This window comes from Anoplophora glabripennis, unplaced genomic scaffold, assembly GCF_000390285.2.
Source record: "Anoplophora glabripennis isolate ALB-LARVAE unplaced genomic scaffold, Agla_2.0 scaffold590, whole genome shotgun sequence".
NCBI lineage: Eukaryota > Metazoa > Arthropoda > Insecta > Coleoptera > Cerambycidae > Anoplophora > Anoplophora glabripennis.
The window spans coordinates 152,148-173,015 of NW_019416683.1; the positions used below are offsets into that span (position 1 = coordinate 152,148).

The window sequence follows — 20,868 nt, forward strand, 5'->3', positions numbered from 1 at the left end:
GCTTCCATAGTGGCTCTAACATAATCAGCTAGTAAATATATATCTTTGCCTTTGAGTTTTCGTTCTATTAGAGCGTGGACACTGTCGCATTCTATTTGTGTGTGCCCACGCTCTAAAAATTTTTGAAAAATGTCTACGTCATGTTTCATAGAAAAATTTAATCCGTGAACCAATAACAAACTACTTCATGAGACTCCAAGTTATACACGGTAAAATTGTAACAGCATAGTTTGGTTTTAAAAAAAATTGCGCTAGCATTTACATTTGGACTCACTTTAACAGCCTGAAGATCCATCGTTAAAGTAATGCAGATATTTTCTTGGGCATGAATTTTATCTATTTCTTTTTCATCACGAGCCCTATCTTTTTTACCTATGTGTAAACTCCACTCTTCAGGGGATACGTTGCCAACATTATACGCAGCACACGTGTCACATTGATCTTTCTTTTTTTGAATAAAAAAAAAAATTTTTTCTTGCAGCTTCTTAGTGAAAACCTGTCTGGATAAAGGTGTTCGATCCTGTTCTTGGCAGCAGCTTCTGTAATGATTTAGAAGATCCTGCATTGATACAAAAATTGGTTCTAAGTACAACTTGGAAGTATCTTTTCTTGAGTAATGGGAAGGTAATTTTGGTAGTTTGTCTATAAATGTATTTAAAAATCTAGGTCAGAAGTTTTGGCAGATAATGGCAGTTTTCTTTTAGAACGGGCAATTTCTTGTAGAGGAATAATGTTGTAAGTGCTCTGGTTCACCCAGGATTGGACGGTAAAAGGTCTTAGCCCTAATGTATTAAGAAACATAGTGCAACAGACTACTTTTTTTGTCATAACCTTTCATGGGCAAAGTGTAGACAAATGTACCTTCACACCTAGAATTTCCTTCAGTGGTTTTACGTTTGGGGTTAACTCGTGACACATGTGATGCTACAAAAATTTTTTTTGATCCCAACTCGTCTCAGACCAGAAATGATCAAAAAGTTCTCTTCGATGCGTTTCGGAAAAATCTGAACAGAATCTATTTTTAGAACGAGCACAATTTCTAGATTGGCAAGTAGGGCCTAATTTCCGAGGTTCTCTTATCGTATTGTGGTGCACAGTACCATCTCTTCGAGTATATCCCAGATATTGCTTTCCTTCCATGCGAAGTTTTTTATTAGCGTTTTTTTTCCAGGTGTCGGAATTTGTTAGCTTTCTTCTTTTCCGTTGATTTTCTCCATCTTCTGAGTCAGTTTCGATATGGTTATCTAGAATTTGACTTTCTTCTTGTTCAGCAGATTGTAAAATAAAGGTGGCGCTTTTTTCGTATTCTTCTGCTGCAGTTTCATTTAAGTTTGATACATCATTCAAACCATCATGGTCCGTTATTGCATTAGTTGAAAATTGTATAGCTACATCTGGGGATTCAGAACTTTCTATTCCGGTTTCATTTGGGTTCGTTGTGTTATTAAACAAAGTATCATCGACCAGTGGATCACTGTCAAAATCTGTAAGTGGGTTGTCACTAGACTTGGATTGGTTTTCGTAATCTGTAGTTGTTAATAGAGTTAACGAAATATTTTGCAAATTTGTTATTTTAGGGTGCTCTATGGTTGGTATAACACTGCAGAAATTAACTGACCCATCGTTTTTTACAGTCGTTGGGTGACTATACATCATGTCTTGTGATAAGGTGTTAATATCAACATCATTTTCCAGATTATTGAAAACATTGTTCTCATCAAAAATTATNAAAAGACAGACCGAGCGACGGTGGGTGGAACGCCAAGTGTGTGCGTGTCCCGAAACGCTGAATAGACTTCATAATTGTATAAATAACATTTTTATATAAACAAGGTACTTAGTTCGATATAGGAATAGAAAAGAAGGATAAGTTAGTTAGAATTAAAGAGTTGAATAGCGAACAATAATTGAGAATGTACATTTTACCTAAAATAAAGGAAATTGTTGGCATAAATTATTTTTGTTTATAACATATCCATTTTCGTATTTCCCTTTTAAATAAAAAGTACAAACTAAAAAGGCAATATAGCACTGTCCTGACCTGCTTCTGCATATTTTGCAACATTTTTACAATGTTTCTAGAATATTATCTTTTGACCTCTGATAATATATTTCATTAGATAAATACATAATTTTAGTGATTCTTGGTTACTGATGTCATCATGCCAATTTGGCTATTTCAAGTAAACTTGGAACAACTTGTATTAGAATTGCACACGATTGTGTTACCAGGATAGGTACTGTTTTTGCAATTCTTACTACATATAAATATTTTTCGAAAATTCTCTTCAGACTTACCTACATAATATGCTAATTTCAAATCCATGGTTCCACGAGGTTAGTAAAGACGTAGAAACCGACCACCACAAAGCTTAAACGACCGCCACACCACAAAACATATTCGACAACTAATTTTCCGTAATTAATAAATTTACACAGCAGAATTTTGAAAAAACAATTCATATACACGAAGTCGCAAACAGGGCTGTTTTCTTTTACTCATGATTTCGGAATCATAACGCGTTACGATCCGAAATCTAGCAATCTGATTGGTTTTCAGCGGATCGTAACACGTTATGATTCCAAAATCATGAGTAAAAGAAAAGGGCTCAGAACTAAAACAACCAATTGAACACGATCGCATCCATGTATTCCAAAGCCGATGTGATCTAGTAATTATGTACAAGAGTGCAGTGTGCAAGTGTTCTAACGCTATGGTCACAGAATGGTCACACCAGAAGCAACAGTTCCGCTTCCCGCCAATTTTTATTTCGAGTGCGCATGTGCGAAAATCGCCATTATTTTGTAGGTATTCCAGTCAACTTCAAAATATTTTATGTTTGATGCGTGTGTCAACAGTTATTGTATTTCTTCTATTCGTGCATAAATACTTTTTTATTTCTGTATAATATCATGAGTAGAAAAGGTGAAACAGTTTGTGTTGTAAAAAATAATTATTATTATTATTATTCGAAATAATAAAATTTATTGGATAAACTATGAAATATGCTTAAATTATACTTTTAGAAATTAGAAATAAAATTGAAACCAAATATTAACTCATATTCCACTAAAATTGGTTTTCTATTTCAGAGTTGACTCTCTTGCGAACTAATCCGATTTTGAATTTTTTTTGTAAATTACTTTCTGGATATATGTACTTTGGTCAAGATAAAATAATTTTTTACGACAAACTAATGCGATTTAATTTAACTGTATATTACAATAATTAATAACAGAAACAATGTGATTAAAAAAAGCGAATGACTTGTTTCATTCAGAGGCATTCGCACTCTACAGGGTATTTCACATTTTGAGGGCAAAACTGACTGTCTCTTGTACCTTGTATGTGCTGAAAACTGGAATTTCAGTAAAAATCTTGCATCGTTACTAAGGCACGACATTTCATTTTGAAAGCCAGGGCATCCTCTGTAGATTACCTAATGCATTTATAATAAATAATTTTATAATATTGTGGAATGTTTATCCTGTTCTATATTAAAAATCTGAGCTCTGGCAAAGATCTGGAACATTCCATATGCTTCCGCAGTAGATTCTTTAAGCGATGTCGGCAACGGAGAAAAAGTATTCTTATATAACGAAAACGATTGTTCGACATCTAATGACGTTATAGGCGCATATTTGAAGTAATCTCTAAAATCAGTTAATGAATCCATGGGAGAGCTATTGCTATGAAGGTGTCTTAATATGAAGAAATCTGGATTTTTTCTTAACACATTGTCAAACTTTTTCCGACATAAACACTTTTTTCGTCACTTAAGTCATATAGCACTGTTTGTATGTCATCTACTATTTGCAGTGATTCATCTAACGATAATGCAGTATTTTGTAAGTTTTTTTTTATATCATCCGCAATTGGAATGTAATTGTTGTAAATATTTTCCAACTCAACTAGAAATTTTATTTGGCTCTTCCGAATAGCAGTGAATTGTAAAATTACAATTTTATTTTTTGAAAATGTTTAAAATAATGAAATGATGCCTCTAACCATGTCCCCCATCGTGTAAGAATGGGTTGTGGATGTGGAGGTTCTGGACTACCAGGTGGAATTGACGAATACGTTTAGGGGATTTAAGAAACACTGCCTTGGTCTGTGCTATTAATTCATCTACATTTGGGTAACACCGACAAATTGTTTCTATCTACTTACTCTATGTAATGTGTGCAGAAAGACTTGTTTGTTAGTGTGTACTTAATTTCAACATACCTATGTATTTATTTTTTAAGACACTGAAAAAATTTCGTCGCTATGAAAGAACAAAAAACATATGATACGCTGCGACTTAACCGGATACTACTGCTGTCGTTAGAATGACGATTCCAGTTTTATTTGTTATTCCTAGTGGCGCGGCGGCATAGTGTTCCTTCACTCACTCTGCTGTAAGACTAAAAATGTCATGCCTATTAAGGCAGTAATGATTACATTACTGATGTAACTTGACGAGTTGTTCCTTTATCCATCGTTACGAACAGCGAACAGTACCGTAACGACATCAATTTATGAAAAAGAGCTCATCGATTATTATCATTTACACTTTAACTATGATACGTGGGAATTTAGAAATGTACATTGACAGAATGATTTTCAGGCACTTACCGTTCTTTTGCTCACATAGCTTTGCTCCCTGTAGTACCTATGTGTATATCGAATTTAGCTGAGAAAATTCAAGTCTTCTGCGTTAATTTTATTAATTTTCAGGACAAACAATTCAGGAAAAAAATAAAATTAATTTATACCAGTTTATTTGCAACATGTGGTATATAAATTGAACAATAATGATCAGTATATTACTTCACGTGTATTTATTACATCAAAAGCTAAATTACCTTCACAAAATATATAATTCTATGTATCACATTTAAAAAATATAAAAAAGCAACAAAACAAAAAAAATAGTAACAATAAAAAAACAATTACCTCGACCGAAGAACAATGATCGCTGACTTATCGAGTTTTTGGGACCGTTGAAAAAGTCATCTCTCCAAACTGACTTATTTTATTTACAAACACATTCAAATCGATATGTTGAACAAAATTATCAAATTCTGGTCATTTTACTTACTACATTTTCTGAAATGGCACATTTTGGTATATTGGAAAGTGAAAAAGTTAAATATTTTACAAAAAGAAGAACTGTTTGACGTCAGAAGTAGATTTATAATTTTTTTTTCAATAAAAGAAACGTTTAAAGACGCGATGAGGTAATCATTTCAATTATATTGGAATGAGATTCCTTGGAACAAAGAAACAAAAAAAAACAAGTTTGTTACATTTTGGCTTATCAAATAGTGGCAATTTCTTAAAAATACTAGGCATTTAACTACGTATTTCTCGGAGGGTTATTTCAAAACTTATATGCTATAATTTTAGAGATTCTCAATCTAAATCCTAATCCTCCTAAGTTTTGGCACTAGTTTACAGAAGCTTGAAAAGGCTACCAAACATTTTTTTATTTTTCCGATTTGCAAATTCAACTGTCGAGTAACAACTCAGAAAAACGTAATTCTGACCTGTACGATATAAAATTCCGACTCATAGGTCAGAAAAATCTTACTTGTAAGTTGGAAAAATATAATTCCATAATGTAACAGAGAACAATTCCACTTACAAGTTGCAAGTTTTGAGGTACAAGTCAGAAAAATATTAATTTCAAATCCTAACCTAACATAACCTAATTTAACCTATCATGACATTTTCCTAACTTTGTAACTTATAACGTTTATCTTGTAAGTCAGAGTTTTCCTCACTTAGAACCTTGAATTATAATTATATTTTTTCAACTTCCAAATCAGATTTTTCTGATTTAGAACTTTAAATCATATTTTTCTTACCATAAATTGGAAATTTCAACTTGTAATAGCTGTTTTACATTGACAATTTATTGATCAATTAATTCATGAAGTCGCTTAATCAAGAAATTGGACAAATGCACCAAATCTGCTGTCAAATAACTTCATGAGTTTATTCATCAAGTTCTTGACGCATTTTCTAATTTTTGTCAATTTCTTCGTGAAGTTCGGAAGTACCAACCCAACAGATTTCCAGCCTCAGATCAGAAATGAGGAGTTAGAAAAATAAAAATATATTTAGTGACCCTTCTACCCTTCCATACTAACTTGTTAACAGAAAACAGATTTAAAAAATTATTCTGAAGCAAATACAAACAATGAATTTTTTACATAAAACACACATAAGCCTGTCATGGAAAATATATGATAAAAAATGTTTTGACAAAACATTAAAATCGCAGAACTTACAGTTACATAAAACACAAAGTGGCAACTAAATTTAGAACAAACCTAGAAATTTTGTGAATATGCCATGACGCACAGAAAAGTGTCTACTACCGATGAACACATTAAAAAATAGCAACACTTCGCTCCCGTCACGTATAAGTCATGGTGAAAGTGCCACACAGCACCTACTTAAAGCTGAGAATTCAAATATGTGATTATTCGATGTAAATCGATGTCAATTAGGCCATTAGTCTTTGTCAAAATCACTAAAATTGTAGATGAGCAATTCTAAAATGTGACAAATACTATTCTGTAAATATATCTATAATATAAATCACACAATGCACGTCACAAAAATATGTAGGTGAAATTTTTAAACGATTATAATGTCTGAAATTATTTATTTGTGGCATAGTTTTTGTTTTTTCATATTTAGTGGGCATTTTGACCCTTGTGCCAAAAGGATCAGTCAGGAGTTGTTTCTATGAAGTTTTGTCTAACAAAAACATAGAGTGAGCCAATTTTAACATTTTTAGGTGATTTCTCGCATTTCCCGAGGAAATATACAAAAGTAGTTCAAATGACTCGAGCTTTTTTTTGAAAAAAATTGGAAAGCGAAAACCACATCCCGATCTTTACTCGTTTAGAAGATATAAGGCATTCTTTATTTTTGAAAATTTATGAAATATTACATTAGAGTTTTAAAAAAAGTCTTTTACATAAAAAACATTCATAAATGAAAACACCTTACGCTCTTACAGATATCATCGGGATACAGTTTTGCCTGTTAAATTTTTTTCAAAAATCGAACTCGGGACCTCTTTTATCTACTTTTTTTCTACCCACTCGATAAAAAAATAAATTTCTAAAATTGTTGAAATCAGCATATCCCGTAAAGTACACCAATGTTTGTTATGGCATAAGATGTCCCTCTAGTGGCTTAATCTGGTACTTTAGATATGTCATCTTACGTATGAATTCTGCTTTTGGAATTCATTAGCAATACAAATACTAAATATTTCACATTCAAGTACATGGACAAGTAAGTTTTTGACAGCCAGCCAATTATATTTTTGTGTTAAGTATCCATTCAAGAATGGTGAAAAGGAATAAAAATGCCTCTACATATTTTCATGATCGTAGCATTATCTGCAATGCAAAATTATGTTCTGTCTTATTCTCAACAACGATTTTTCCCTAATTTCAACCATAAAAAATATATATATCATATATAAAACACTTTTGATTTAAACATACTATTACAAATACTATAACGTGAAAGTCTATATATGTATTTACAGAGGAAAACTGTGTATAGAGTACGGAATATGTTATTGCGTTATAAATCTTCTATTGGCTAGCTGTGCACCTTCACGTTAGTTATGTCTCGAACCTCACGTCTCCCTCCACTCTCAATATATTTATAGGAACAAAACCAGTCTGAAAAAAAGAATTAACCTATACTGATGGCGAAACGTTTCATAACTCAATGTCAGTATCTTCGTTTATAATAAAAATATTAACCTTCGGTGATACAGGGAATGGTTTTAAACGGGGATCAGTTTTTTAGTGATAATAGTAAGTATTCCTCAGAATATGAATTCGAAATTATGTTTGAAATCCAATAAATAGTTTGAGATACAATTCACTTTTTAAAATGTACTTAAACTTTCATCTACAGCTAGTGGTCGGCTCTTAAGGAGGTTCGATACCGAAAAAAAAAAATGGTAAGTTTCCAAAACAATTGAAATCCAGATTTCACCCACACTTTTACAAGCTCTTAATGAATAAATATACACTTTTATTAAAATAAAAAGTTAATTGCCGTGCATGAAACACTAAAAATATATGCGAGCTAATATACCGGGTGATTCAGTTTGGTATTCGCGGCCCTGTATCTTTTTTATTTTAACAAATAGCTATAATAAACCCTATATATTTTTAAATCGCCATTCAAACTCTATTAAATGACATTATTAGATCGTCTCCATGGTAACATATGTCAAAATTGCTATAGATAACTGTTTTTGTTCAAATGGCACACTATATATTTTTTTATCAATTCTGGAAGATATTTTTTTTCTGCATTCAGATATATAAGGAACTCTATAGTTTCATTAGAAATATTGTTAGAAAAACAGCAAAAAAGATTAACCCTACATTTCTTATCTTTATTTTGAAAAATGATAGCCAGCTGCGGAAGCAAGCTACTATGTTTTTTAAAGTATCAAATTTTATTTGTAATACGATAATAATATAACAATTTAAAACAATACTTATTTCAAATGTTCAAAAGGGCCTACATATAGCTCTGTTTATGACTCCCTCTCTACACTCTACTCTTATTCTATTTTTAAGGTCGTCAATATCATTTAGGTAAGGGCAAAGAAAGAGTGAGATCCAGAGATCTAACAGGCCATTTAACATCTTTATCGAATGTTCTTCATCTCTTGCCCTTCTGGGTTTAAAAACTCTTATTTTCTTTTGAAAACTTTCATCTGCCACCAAATTCCTGGCTAACTTTCCGAAAATTTTATCTGATGGATTATTTTGACACACCGTTATTTAGAAACTTCAAAATTCAATTGTTTCCACAGCTGGCTATCATTTTTCAGAATAAAGCTACTGAAAGTAGGGTTCACCTTTTTTGCTGGTTTTCTAGCAAAATTTCTAATGAAACTATAGACTTCCTTATATAGCCGAAGGCAGAAAAAAAATATCTTCCAGAATTGATAAAAAAATATATAGTGTGCCATTTGAACAAAAACAGTTGACTATAGCAATTTTGACATATGTTACCATAGAGACGATCTAATATCATTAATAGAGTTTAGGCGGCGATTTAAAAATATATAGGGTTTGTTATAGCTAATTGTTAAAATAAAAGAGATACAGGGCCGGGAATACCAAACTGAATCACCCGGTATATTTGCATTATATTTAGTTCGTTTAGGCTTTCCTCCCGTACCGCCTGCCACGCAAGAGATCTATCGAACCTCCTTAAACCCAGTCGTATGTGCGCTGTTTATTAGTATTGCCTGTTATTACCTTTTCAAATCAACTGCGTGAATCTGAGTGTCAGAGAGTATTTCTTACCATTGTTTTAAAGCATTGTGTTTAGTCTGTGATTCTCAGTGTTAGTGAAAACGAGAATGGTCAAATACGTCAGCACTTAATTTTATATTTATTTTAGTTTTTGTTTTATCCATTAGGTGTTTGTAGCAAGGTAAAAAATTTTGCAACAAAATGAGTAAGTCTGATTAACAAAAAGTCTCCTTTCCCGTAACACCAAGCGGGTGGTTTTAGTTAACCTAAATAGTTACATATTCGTCCCTCTTATCACGTAGGGGCGTATAATCCAAGAAATTGATATACACATACGCCTCTATGTGATAATAAGGACGAATATATATATATATATATGTATGTATATATATGTATGTATATATATGTAAATATTTTTAGAAAGAGATCACAAAGCCTCGGCAAAATCTGAAAAAATTAAACAAAAAGGTGTTTAGGATTTGAAATTTTATATCAGCAAGTCGCTGATTGCGTGACCTTTTTTGTTTTTTTGTTTTTTGTTTTTATAATCAATGCAAAAAGTGTAGGTGTTTAAAATTGAATCAAACCAAAAAGGGCCTCCATAGAGCTTACAGCTGGGCCTCATTATAGGTTAATCTGGCCTTACAAATTCTACCTCCAGTGACAAGTCTGAGCTGTCATAATTTATTATATATAGCAGACGTCTCTCCTTGTTTGGGCAATATCAGGAAATCATAGTAACACATCGTTTATAAAAAAACCAAAAAATAAAAACTTACCTCATTATTTTCCCGTCTGCCTTTCCACCACCCTTCTCTATAGCCCTCCAATCCTATGATAGTAATTATCTCTCCTTCTACAACTCTCAACTGGTTTGGGTCTCGTGCTTCGAAATTTTTTAAAATCACTGCTCTTAACTGTCTATAAGGCCAAAGTAGCTTTGTGTCTTCTTCCAATCTATAAAATAATATATTGTACGGGGGGTTGTGCATAATAATCCTAGCTCCTAAAATATTTTGACCGAACGATCTAAAAACTAGAATCTTAGAGCTTCAAAATGCTTTTTTTTAATTCCCGATATGACCTTTTTTCACCTAAATACAGTCTGTCAAAAATCACGGAAAAATTTCAGAAATTCTTTTGCATTAGTGTATATTATATGCACACACAAATTTAATGTATGTATATATGTATCAATATCTTTGTTAATAAACAATTAAAAGTAACGTTTTTTAATAATCGTGCCGGATTAATGAAATGAGATTTTACTGTATTACAGTTTATCCCCAATCAAAAATAAGAGTAGTAGTTCAAAAGAACATTAGTTGCAAACATCATTTTTTATATACGGGGTGAATCATTAATATCTGTACACAGCTTAATGGCAGATTATTAACATCAAAATATAGCGATTGAGCCGAATATGCCTTAGTCAATTATTGCTCCTTTTCATTCTACTGGGTGTTAAAGTTGAAAAAATATTTTCGATTTTTTGCTATATTTTATCAAGGGTTTCCTGCCAGAAGGGCGTATCAAGAAAAAAAAAATTTTTCAGGAGCTAATAAAAACGTTTCAAAAATCAGTAGTAAAATTTAAGAGTTTGTTTATTACCTTATGTAACTGTTGATTAGTATATTTATCGCATATTATTATCAGCTTAGTGAATTATTTGAGAACATGTACAAACTTGACTAGGTACTTTAACTTGTAACTGAAGAGTAACAGTATGTAAACACAACAGAAAAATTGAGGTTATGAACGCCAACTAACTCAACGCATACTCGTGAATGCCATGAAATTTCGTCATGTCAGAAAGCCATATGTTCATACGACCTAGAAAATATATGTACAATTTCATTACAAAGGGACGTATGTACATACAACCTTCTGGGTTAATCGAAGTAATAATTGTTCATATGACCAAGAAAAGGATTGTGTGGCACTGTTATTATTGGTGTGGTAGATACGACCTTTTGTCACGACAGCCTTATGGTATTGGGTATCAAAGTTAACTCATAAACCCAAAATGGCACTTTTGTGGATACGTCCTTTTGGCAGGAAACCCTCGATGTATGTATGGTCCGATTGATTGTTTTGAAAATTTGTAGTTTCATGTTTTTTGAGGCGGCAAATACGAATATGCAAACAGTCACGTTACGTTTAGGAGGCGCTAGCTATGTTCTCCTATCAATGTAAAAATATGTCTAACTTTTTGTATTTAACAATTTTAAATTTCTTAACTAGAAATTATTGAACTATGTTCAATTTCGACACATTTTGACATTTTAAGTTTTGAGATTCGGCGGGAATTAAATTTAAAAATTTAAAAACTTGACACTACAAATTTTCAAAACAATCAGTCCATACATACTTAAAATATATCAAAAAATCGAAAATATTTTTTCCAACTTTAACACCCTGTAGAACGAAAAGGAGCAACAATTCATTAAGACATGTTTAGCTCAATCACTATATTTTGACGTTAACAATTTCCTTCATGCTGGCAATTAAATTTGGTAAAATTAAAAATTATTAAAACAATAAGATCACGATTACATTCAAACACAACATTACAAACGAGAAAAGATTATACTTGAATCTTTTTTTGTAATTTACATTATTTGTAATATTCTTACTTTTCAAAATTCTCCTTTAGGCTGTAGTTTTGATAATTAACCACCAACTCCTCGATAGTACTAAAAAACTTCGATTCCGACAAGTAATACTTCTTGGAATCGCTCGGCACGTCATTGGTGCAACAAATTTTCATATGCTTCACCGTATTGTCAGTCCTAAAACGACACACAAATTAGCAACGAGTACCACCTTAAAAACATGGTACTTGCTTCAAAGTTAAGGCGTACTGGCCCTTTTCGTCGTTCTGAGGCCGGATTCGTACCAAGTAAGTGCCGTTCTCCCTCTTATCCAACTTTGTGGTGGCGGTGGTCCTGTCCATCTCGCCGACGAACCACAACTTTTCCCTCATAGGTTCGCCGTTCATGCCGTTTAACAAACTGGTGTTGACGTGCAGGGGCATCTGCCCGCACTTCCCTGAATACTGGATACACGTTTTGTGGACGGCTATGTGACATTTACTGCATTTGTAACCTTGGTATATGAGGCCCTTCAGGTATTTGGAACAGTGGTGGCACTGAACCGGAGACGGAAAAGTTTGCAAGTCGAAATTGTGAGTAGTTCGTTGCAACGTCTTCGGATGTAAATTATCCCTAAGGTACAAATTGAAAATAAATAGGATTTACATCGATATAGGCACAACTAAAAATAGATATAGACTCCATAGTTGATTTTGTCTCTGGCGAATGCTAATCTCACTTCGACTATTTTTTTTGTTATACATTTATACCTCAGTAACGAGTAACTAAGCTTATACATTAAAAAAAAAAATTTGCTCTTTCAAATATAGGATCCAATTTTAGTTTGACTACGTACATGTGAATTTATTTACAACTGGAATACTCACAAAGCATCAGTTATTGCCTTTATAATTTGTTGCTTGAGCTCTATCGACTTCACGAAAATAGTATAAACGTTCTCGCTGTTATTTTTTACGAGATAAAACTGATAAGTCCACCTGGCCTCCTTCGTCAGGAGAGGTCTGTTGTGAACCTCCTCGATGTGATAGTCGGCGATGTTTATGATATCCCGATAGGCAAACTGGTTACCCTACGATTTAAAATTCGTCACGTGAATGTGAAACAAGGAGGAAAACACTTACCTTTAGCTGTTTGCAAATCAAAACGCACTTGTCGAATATAAAAACGTAGCGATTTTTAATCTTCTGATCCTGGTGGGCCTTGATTTTCAGTTCGGCGTCTTTCATAAGCCTACCGAAGTCTGACAATCTCATGTCTTCGATCTCCCACTCCGTTATTGTTTCCTGGAGGTTATTTATCACTTCCAGGTGTTCGCTGTCTTTCGCCGCCTCATTTATGTAACCGGCCACGTCCAACATAGCTTCCCTCGCCCGTCGCAAGTCGTTAAATTCTTCATGATTCTAGAAGAAACGTTTGTACAGGGTTGTTTGAATTTTTTTTTTAATTAAATAGATGGATCATTAAAAAAAATATAAAGTAGATTTGTTAATTTTTTTCAAGACTGAAGTTTTTGAGAGCCTATTATAGACTAAAAATAGATATATTTCATTACTTACCGGATCTGTGTGCTCTATTAACTTATCAAGCAGCAGGTGATACTTTAAAATACGCTGCATAGGAACAGAAAGGACGTCTCGCAATTTAAACCTCCCGTTATTGTCTTCTTTTTCGTATTTCTATAAAAAAAGCATACTTTCGTCCGAATTTACTTAAAAATTATGAGAAAAAAACTTACAATGACAGCTTGGTTGAACGTTTCGTCGTTATCGCACAGTTCCTGAAGCAAGGTGGTAGCTTTGGTTAAATTCGCGCAGTACTTTCCATAAAGTAAAAATTTCTCTCTGAATCTCATAAAAATATTGCTCAGTTTCACGGTGGGGTTACTTTTAATCCTTAATAGTTCGTGTAAAAATTCCGCATGTATATCGCGTAACTCCTGAAATACAAATATTTAAACATTTTAACCATATGCCTATATAAATATGTTAACCTTAATTTGAAAGAATACTGTGTTGTGTTCGTCAGGCTTCATTTGGTTCATAAGGGGTTGCATAAAATTATTCTTCAGCTTACTTAAAACGTCGACATAATTCTTTTCCGTGTCCAACAGTTCTTTTATTACGAAATCACGTTTTTCGAAAGTCGGAGGTTGCTAGAATAAGAAACTAATTAACAACCAACCATTGTAATATATAAAAGGATCACGTTTTGATTATTTGGAAGGATAAAAACAAATTACACAGGACGACAAAAAAAAATCGACGAAAGGTCTCCTCGGCCAAACCTATCGTATTATATGTTTTTTGGGTCGCTGAAACTGAATCTGCAACTCATTTGGTCCCATCACGTCAGAGTTTTTTTCTAACCTCAAAAAATAGCTGAAAAATGGTAGAATTCAACAAAATCAACCCTGCAACCTGTTAAAACCTTATAACTCCACATCCTTATGATCCCGAACGAGCTCGACAAGCCGTAAAATGATAACTCGCAACCGTAAAAATACATAACCTGAAAATTGGATGAGCACAAAATCCAAAAACCCAAAATAAGCAGTGAATAAACTTTACACATAGGGCACAAACCTTCATTAATCGCCACCCTCACCCTTATTAATGCCGGCCTTGGTTTTGAAGTTTTGGGGTTATTCAGCTTCGGGGATTTGAGGTTTCAGATCAGATTGAGGCCTTGTCGCGTTTGCAGGTTATGGGGTTTTGGGGTTTTAGGTTAAGTGTTTACTATTCAAAAATGAAGGTTTGTGCCCTATGTGTAAGTTTATTCGCTGCTTATTTTGGATTTTGGGCTCAACCAATTTTGAGGTTATGTATTTTTACGGTTGCGAGTTATCATTTTACGGCTTGTCGAGCTCGTTCGGGATCATAAGGATGTGGAGTTATAAGATTATAACTTGTTGCAGGGTTGATTTTGTTGAATTCTACCATTTTTCAGCTATTTTTTGAGGTTAGAAAAACTCTTGACGTGATGGGACCAAATTAGTTGCAGATTCGGTTTCAGCGACCCAAAAAACCTACAATACGATAGGTTTGGCCGAGGAGAGCTTTCGTCAATTTTTTTGTGGTCCTGTATTATTTAACTCAATGAGTCGTTTAATTGAAACATTTACGTTATATCCCCCTTGTGATCAGCACGTAATCAATATAAGTTAAAAAAAATAGGGCACTGTACCTCTACAGAGGTTTGATCGAGACACAGGTCTTGATATATTTCCTCACTGGTCATATCAAAATCACATTCTGGTACGACAACTCCTCTGGCTCTAACCGGCATCTCACTAACATATAAAAAAAAGCCATGCAAAAATTAAGTAACCGTGACAACAGAGAAAAGAAATTTAATAATGCAAAATATAATTATAAAACGAATACCATTAATTGCTTGCTAAGTGTTCGTAAATTAACATTCGCCTATAAATTGTTTCATGGAAAATTGTAACTAAATGAAACAAAACTAAAAAATAAGTACACCTATTAACGAAATTTTAATTAAGAGGAGGAAATGTGTAATATAAAAATTATACTATAACTTTAAATGGGGGTCAATTTTTTTAGTGGTAACTGGTAATATGTGTTTCCCATAATACCAACCTGAAATATATTTTTTTAATCAAATAGTCGTTATAATTCGTTTTTTAAACTATATCAACTACTCTACGTGTTGGGCAGCTCTCAAACTTGATTTTGTGTGCCTGTTGCCATTTTACTATAACTAAAATAAACTGGATAAACCATTTAAACAGTATAAAACTAACGAAGTGACAGTGAAACTGCAATAGAAAATATTTAAATAAAAACAAAATCTTTTTTCTAGTGTTTTAAAAAATATATATGATTTTTGCATAATTTATAATACAGGGTGTTTCATAACTCTACCGACACAGAGCAGGCACATGTAGGGGCTCTTAAAATATTCCGAGATGTTATGTAACATTTTTCCTGGGATGTACCGTTGAAGAGATCAGTGAAGATGAAGATTATTAAATTTTGAAAAACAATAATATTTCAGCAATGCCTTAACATAGAGCAACTAAATTTGGTACATAATTTGTGTCTATTGTTATCTTTAATTGGTAAAAATATGAATTTGTTCGGACTAGGTGTAGGGTGCCCTTAACATGTTATCAATTTTTTTATCAGTATGCCAATTATGAAATAATTTTACCAGTATTACAGGAAATTTAATTTTAAAGAATTTTTTACTCTTACAAATTTTTCGAAAAAAATATGGTTTTTGAGGAAATCGGAATTTTGTGAAACAGCGTGATTACTACACTAAAACCGCTGTATCTTTTCCATTGCGTCATAAGCAATATTCATATGAACTAAGTCCTAAAATCCTAGTCGAATTAGTCAGTTTTCATATAATTGAAATGTCATCTTGACAATTTCCAAATCTGGATATCTCGCAAATTTTACTGGATACGAAAATATGTCAAAAAATCGATATTTCAACGCTCAGAAAATATATACAACAGTTAGTACGGAGACACGATCAAAACAACTGTCAAATTTTTAATATAAGTGTCAGTTCTGTTTTGTTTTAAATGAGCTAGACAAACTACATTCTAAAATTAATACCCAACAAACGTCTTCCATTTTCTTTCACTCTAATACACATAAAATATTGGAATGGTTGTCTGTGATAGATTGAGACTATGAAGACATTTATACCATCATTGTATTTCCTTTTAGCGGGTTTAATAATGAATTCACGTCCGCGGCGACTGTCTGATATTACGACATACTCGTGACGTAATGGCAATCTTAAAACGGTTCTAGTGTAACTGAATCGGACAAAAAGTAAAATGTGCAGTTTTACGACTAGTAGGCTATGATTTCAAGTGTCATTTTTGACGTTCACAAAAAAGTCTCAAGGAAAAGGAATTTCATTAAATTAGATTCTATATTTTGTTTTTAACACATTAAAAAAAGAGGAACCTTACAATCAAAACATTAACAAATTCCACTTTAACCATATGAACTACCGATATCATTAAATAGCTCTACAGTAACTGTTGAAAATGGCCACCATTTTCTCCAATACATAAATTTACTCTCCGCCGAAAATTAGTCTACTCTGCGCAATAACTGTGGATAATTTCTTATGACGTTGCATTTATTATATATAGGATCCCATAAATCTGTTTCAGATACAAACGGTATAAAATAAACAAATTCTTTTAAAGCCCCCCAGAGAAAGAAATCACATTTATTCAGATCTGGTAATCTTGGTAGCCAATTTTCTGCACAATTGTTTCCTCGTCCTATCCATGTATTTGGGAACTACAGATTCAAGAAGTCTTATTGCATGTGGATTTTCATCCGAATATTCATTGAAATTGTGCAAATTTGTGATTTCTCTTCGAGTGAAACAGGCCTCGTCTATAATACCATGACGCAAAATGAAATTATAAAAAGTCTTTGACCTAAATTTTGGGGTAACAATTGTTGAATATTCTGGATATGATAAGGATGAAGCAGACTATATCTTATAATTCGATGGACCGTGGCATGTGGTATATTAAATTGTCCAGATAATCGTCTAGTGCTGATACGAGCGTTATTTTTCAATACTTCTTAAAAGTCGTACCTCGTTTCTTACGTTTATTGCATGATTAACAGGTCCTCCTTCGTTGCTGACTAGAAACGATCCAGTCTTTTGAGCCCTCCTCTCAAAATTAGCAAAAGTCTCCCAGTGTGGAATCAAACGATCAGGAAATATTATTCGGTACTCATGTATACTTCATCGACAATTACCCTCACAAAACCCCAATACTAACAACATGTCAACTATTTTATAAAATGAAATTTTTACAGGCATTTTTCAAGACGATGGAATAGTATGTAGTAATGTTAGGTCTATGAGTAATGTGCAGTTTTTGTGAATGACAAAAATGACACATGAAATCGTAGCCTACTAGTCGTAAAACTGCATACTTTACTTTTTTTCGTAATTAATTTTCACAAAATCCTGAATTTCTCATAAACCGTTATTTTTTTGAAAAATTTGTAGACAATTAGTTTCCGTTTTATAAAATGTACATAATAAATTAAAAAATCTATAAAAATACTAATCTAATAGATCTGAAGTATTTTTCAAAAACATTTCAATCAAGTTTTTAATAAAAATTATGTTACTATTTTTTTAGAGCACTGTGTTCAGTTTATGAATCTTAGTGTCAACGAACTCTACATAATTCAATGAAAAGAGAATGGCCGAATATATTACCTCTTCATTTCATTAGAAGGTAATACCATAGGTAATTTCATGACTGTAAAGTATTGGATTTTACCAAAATCGAAATAAAATTTGTATATTATAGTGTTGTTTTGTTAAATTTAATTTTATAGTAAAATTTAAAGCGGTATTTAGTGAAATGTCTTGTGTAGTGCAGCGTATCTTCATTGTTAAATTTCTGTGTGATATGAAGAAAAAAGGACACAAATCAGGCGACGAGATTTGACAAAAATACATGTTATAGCTCCTGATTGGGTGTGTTTGTGGCTGGCGAATGTTATACTAGCTTGTCTAACGGCGGAGCACAAAAATTACAAAAAAAACAGGTTAAACATAGCTCAATTTTCCTGACAGAACTTGAGAGGAACAAAAACTTAAGACATCTGTTTCAGAACGTTATTGGTAGCCTCTGTATAAATATGACCCTCATTCGAAGTTATATCGTGAACTTCCAAACTACAGCAACGCCTTAAAATAAGATATTTAAGGAATAGGTTCCTTCATAAATAAATAAAAACATGTTTGAATGGGAAAATTGCATGAATGATAAGAAATAAGTAGTCTACATCAAAAAATGCAATGAAATCGTGTGTGCAACAACTGCCCACCTCTGGAAAACTAGACGAAAATGTGACGTAACACAAATCATCGTAAACCTCCTCCTCCCAATCTTCAGGTTGCGGACAAGGAATTTTAAATTGTAACCAACTTGGTTCTGAGCAATTTAGTCCTGAATTAAATCTAATTTCGCTATAGAAAAAAAAACAGAAATTCATTTTAGAACTTCTCGATTTTAAATCAAATTAAAATTGGCCACTTACACACTCTTTAGGCTCTGATAGATCACTTCTTCTTCCCTTTTCAATCTTTGAGCTGTAAATCCCCTAGAAATATAAAAATGCAAAATATATTTTCGATATAATGAATGGGAATGATACAGTTTAACCTTCTTAATCAAACGATCAATATTTCAACAATACTAGATTTATTATATTATCCTTTCAAAGCTATTGCAAAATTTTATTTGTTTCCAGATATGTTTAAAATTAATTACACTAAAAGGTAATTAATTTAGATTTAATAGACTTTCTAATAAATTTCTAACAAATATTTAGATTAAGAAGCATCTGCTCTTTATAACAGCAGACTCTTGTTTACATAAGTAAAATATGTAATCTATTTTTTACTTGTATTATTGTTACGGATAATTATAAAATTGCTTGTAGAGGTTCAATTCACAATACTCAACATGTTAAAAAAGTTTCAAATTGTTTCATTTACAATAAGAAATGTGCAATGTATAATAAACAAATTTCAATGTGATTGATTTTATTGGGAACATACAACACTAACTCCAAAGTTACTAAACATATTAAAAATTATTGCTTTACTACCTGTTTAAGCAGCTAAAGATTTTCCAACTAATAAAAAATCCTATAAAGTTTAATTATACCAGTTACAATAAAAACAGTTATGAATAACATATAAAACTTGCACAAGTACTTACGGTACTTTTCCTCTCAGAGCTTTTGGACTTAAGGAAAGCTTTGACAAAGTGCAAAGGACTTTGTGGAAATTTGTCAAATCGAATAGCATCGTATCATCGAAAAGGTCGATGCGCTTTAGTCCAAAATTGTCCATACATGTCTTTAGGAACAAGTTTATATTACGTAGGCATAAAAACTGGAGAAAAAATTTTAATCAATTATACTTTTGTCTCTCGGTAAATGTTTCACGTACCTGAGCCATGGTAGGTTTGAGGTTTACGTCTTTCATGTCGAGACAACCTGGGTCTATTTTATTGAGCAATTTACATAGTAATACTCCATCTCGAAGGATGTTTGCCAGATCTGCTATGCACGCATTAGGCCAGTTTGCTTTATGATCCGATCTCAGCATCTCCCAACGGGTAAGCCAAGTAGCACATTCTCTCCACAATTCATCATTAGCTTCGTTTTCTTCAAAAGCTGCAGCCATTTTAATTAATTCTCTAAAAAAACAGAAACAAAAAGAATATCTATATCAAAAGAAAGTATAACTGCTTAATTGAAAGAATATTACGAACCTCTGAAATTATATTCATAACTTTGTTTATACAATTGTAGAAAATTCAATAAATGCAGTAATCACATTGTTTTATCAGTTATCATTCTTTACTTTTATCACTGCACTGATAAAATTAACGCCACAAAACATAAAGTACACAACACCATGTTGCTATTTTACAAGATAATTATTACTATTATGTCGATTATACGATAGTCGATTTTATCGACACAAAAGTGGCATTCAATGAAAAAAAGATCCAGGCTGATATGAATCAATTTTGTTCAACACTTTTGGAATTTGGAAGTATATTGTTTATTTCGGTTAACTTACCAGTATACCAGATACATATTTTATTTCGTCTTTATTTATCAGCTGCATTTAAGTCATTGTTCAAATAAACATTCTCATATTTTTATAAGCAATGCATTTTAAAAGAATGTTGTTTGAATATAATTGATCTTAAACAAAATTTAGCTATTGGGTATTCTAGAAAAGTTAAAACTTGAACTGATCTTCATACATAATATTTTCGATGTGATCGTTCTGTTCGAGAGAATTAAAAATATTTTATATTTCAAATCGAAAAATTAGATGAACACGCCAATCGAAAAGGAACCAGACTAATACCAACAGAAATACCAACGGAATC

The 20,868-nt window shown here is 32.4% G+C and overlaps 1 protein-coding gene across 1 annotated transcript; it reads right to left on the reverse strand.

The window, feature by feature from the left end:
* Nucleotides 1–6,036: 6,036 nt before the first annotated feature.
* Nucleotides 6,037–20,388, reverse strand: LOC108913611 (protein vav). The gene is made up of 14 exons (XM_018719178.1): nucleotides 20,236–20,388; nucleotides 19,911–20,160; nucleotides 19,678–19,853; nucleotides 18,992–19,054; nucleotides 15,102–15,207; nucleotides 13,909–14,070; nucleotides 13,654–13,854; nucleotides 13,475–13,594; nucleotides 13,040–13,318; nucleotides 12,785–12,987; nucleotides 12,150–12,530; nucleotides 11,940–12,095; nucleotides 10,083–10,260; nucleotides 6,037–7,698 (listed from the first exon to the last, which is right to left on the reverse strand). Exons 2-14 carry the CDS (start codon nucleotides 20,145–20,147, stop codon nucleotides 7,639–7,641), a joined length of 2,322 nt encoding a protein of 773 aa, XP_018574694.1. The 5' UTR covers nucleotides 20,148–20,160; nucleotides 20,236–20,388; the 3' UTR covers nucleotides 6,037–7,638.
* Between the last annotated feature and the right edge of the window lie 480 nt (nucleotides 20,389–20,868).

Bases quoted from the DNA above. Each gene is read 5' to 3' on its own strand.
- LOC108913611 (XM_018719178.1), bottom strand. From the start codon at position 20,147: ATGGCTGCAGCTTTTGAAGAAAACGAAGCTAATGATGAATTGTGGAGA. The intron at 19,854-19,910 runs GTACGTGAAACA...TTTTTTCTCCAG, and splicing joins TCAAACCTACCATGGCTCAG to TTTTTATGCCTACGTAATAT. The intron at 15,208-18,991 runs GTAAGTGGCCAA...TTTATATGTTAG, and splicing joins TATCAGAGCCTAAAGAGTGT to TGAGATGCCGGTTAGAGCCA.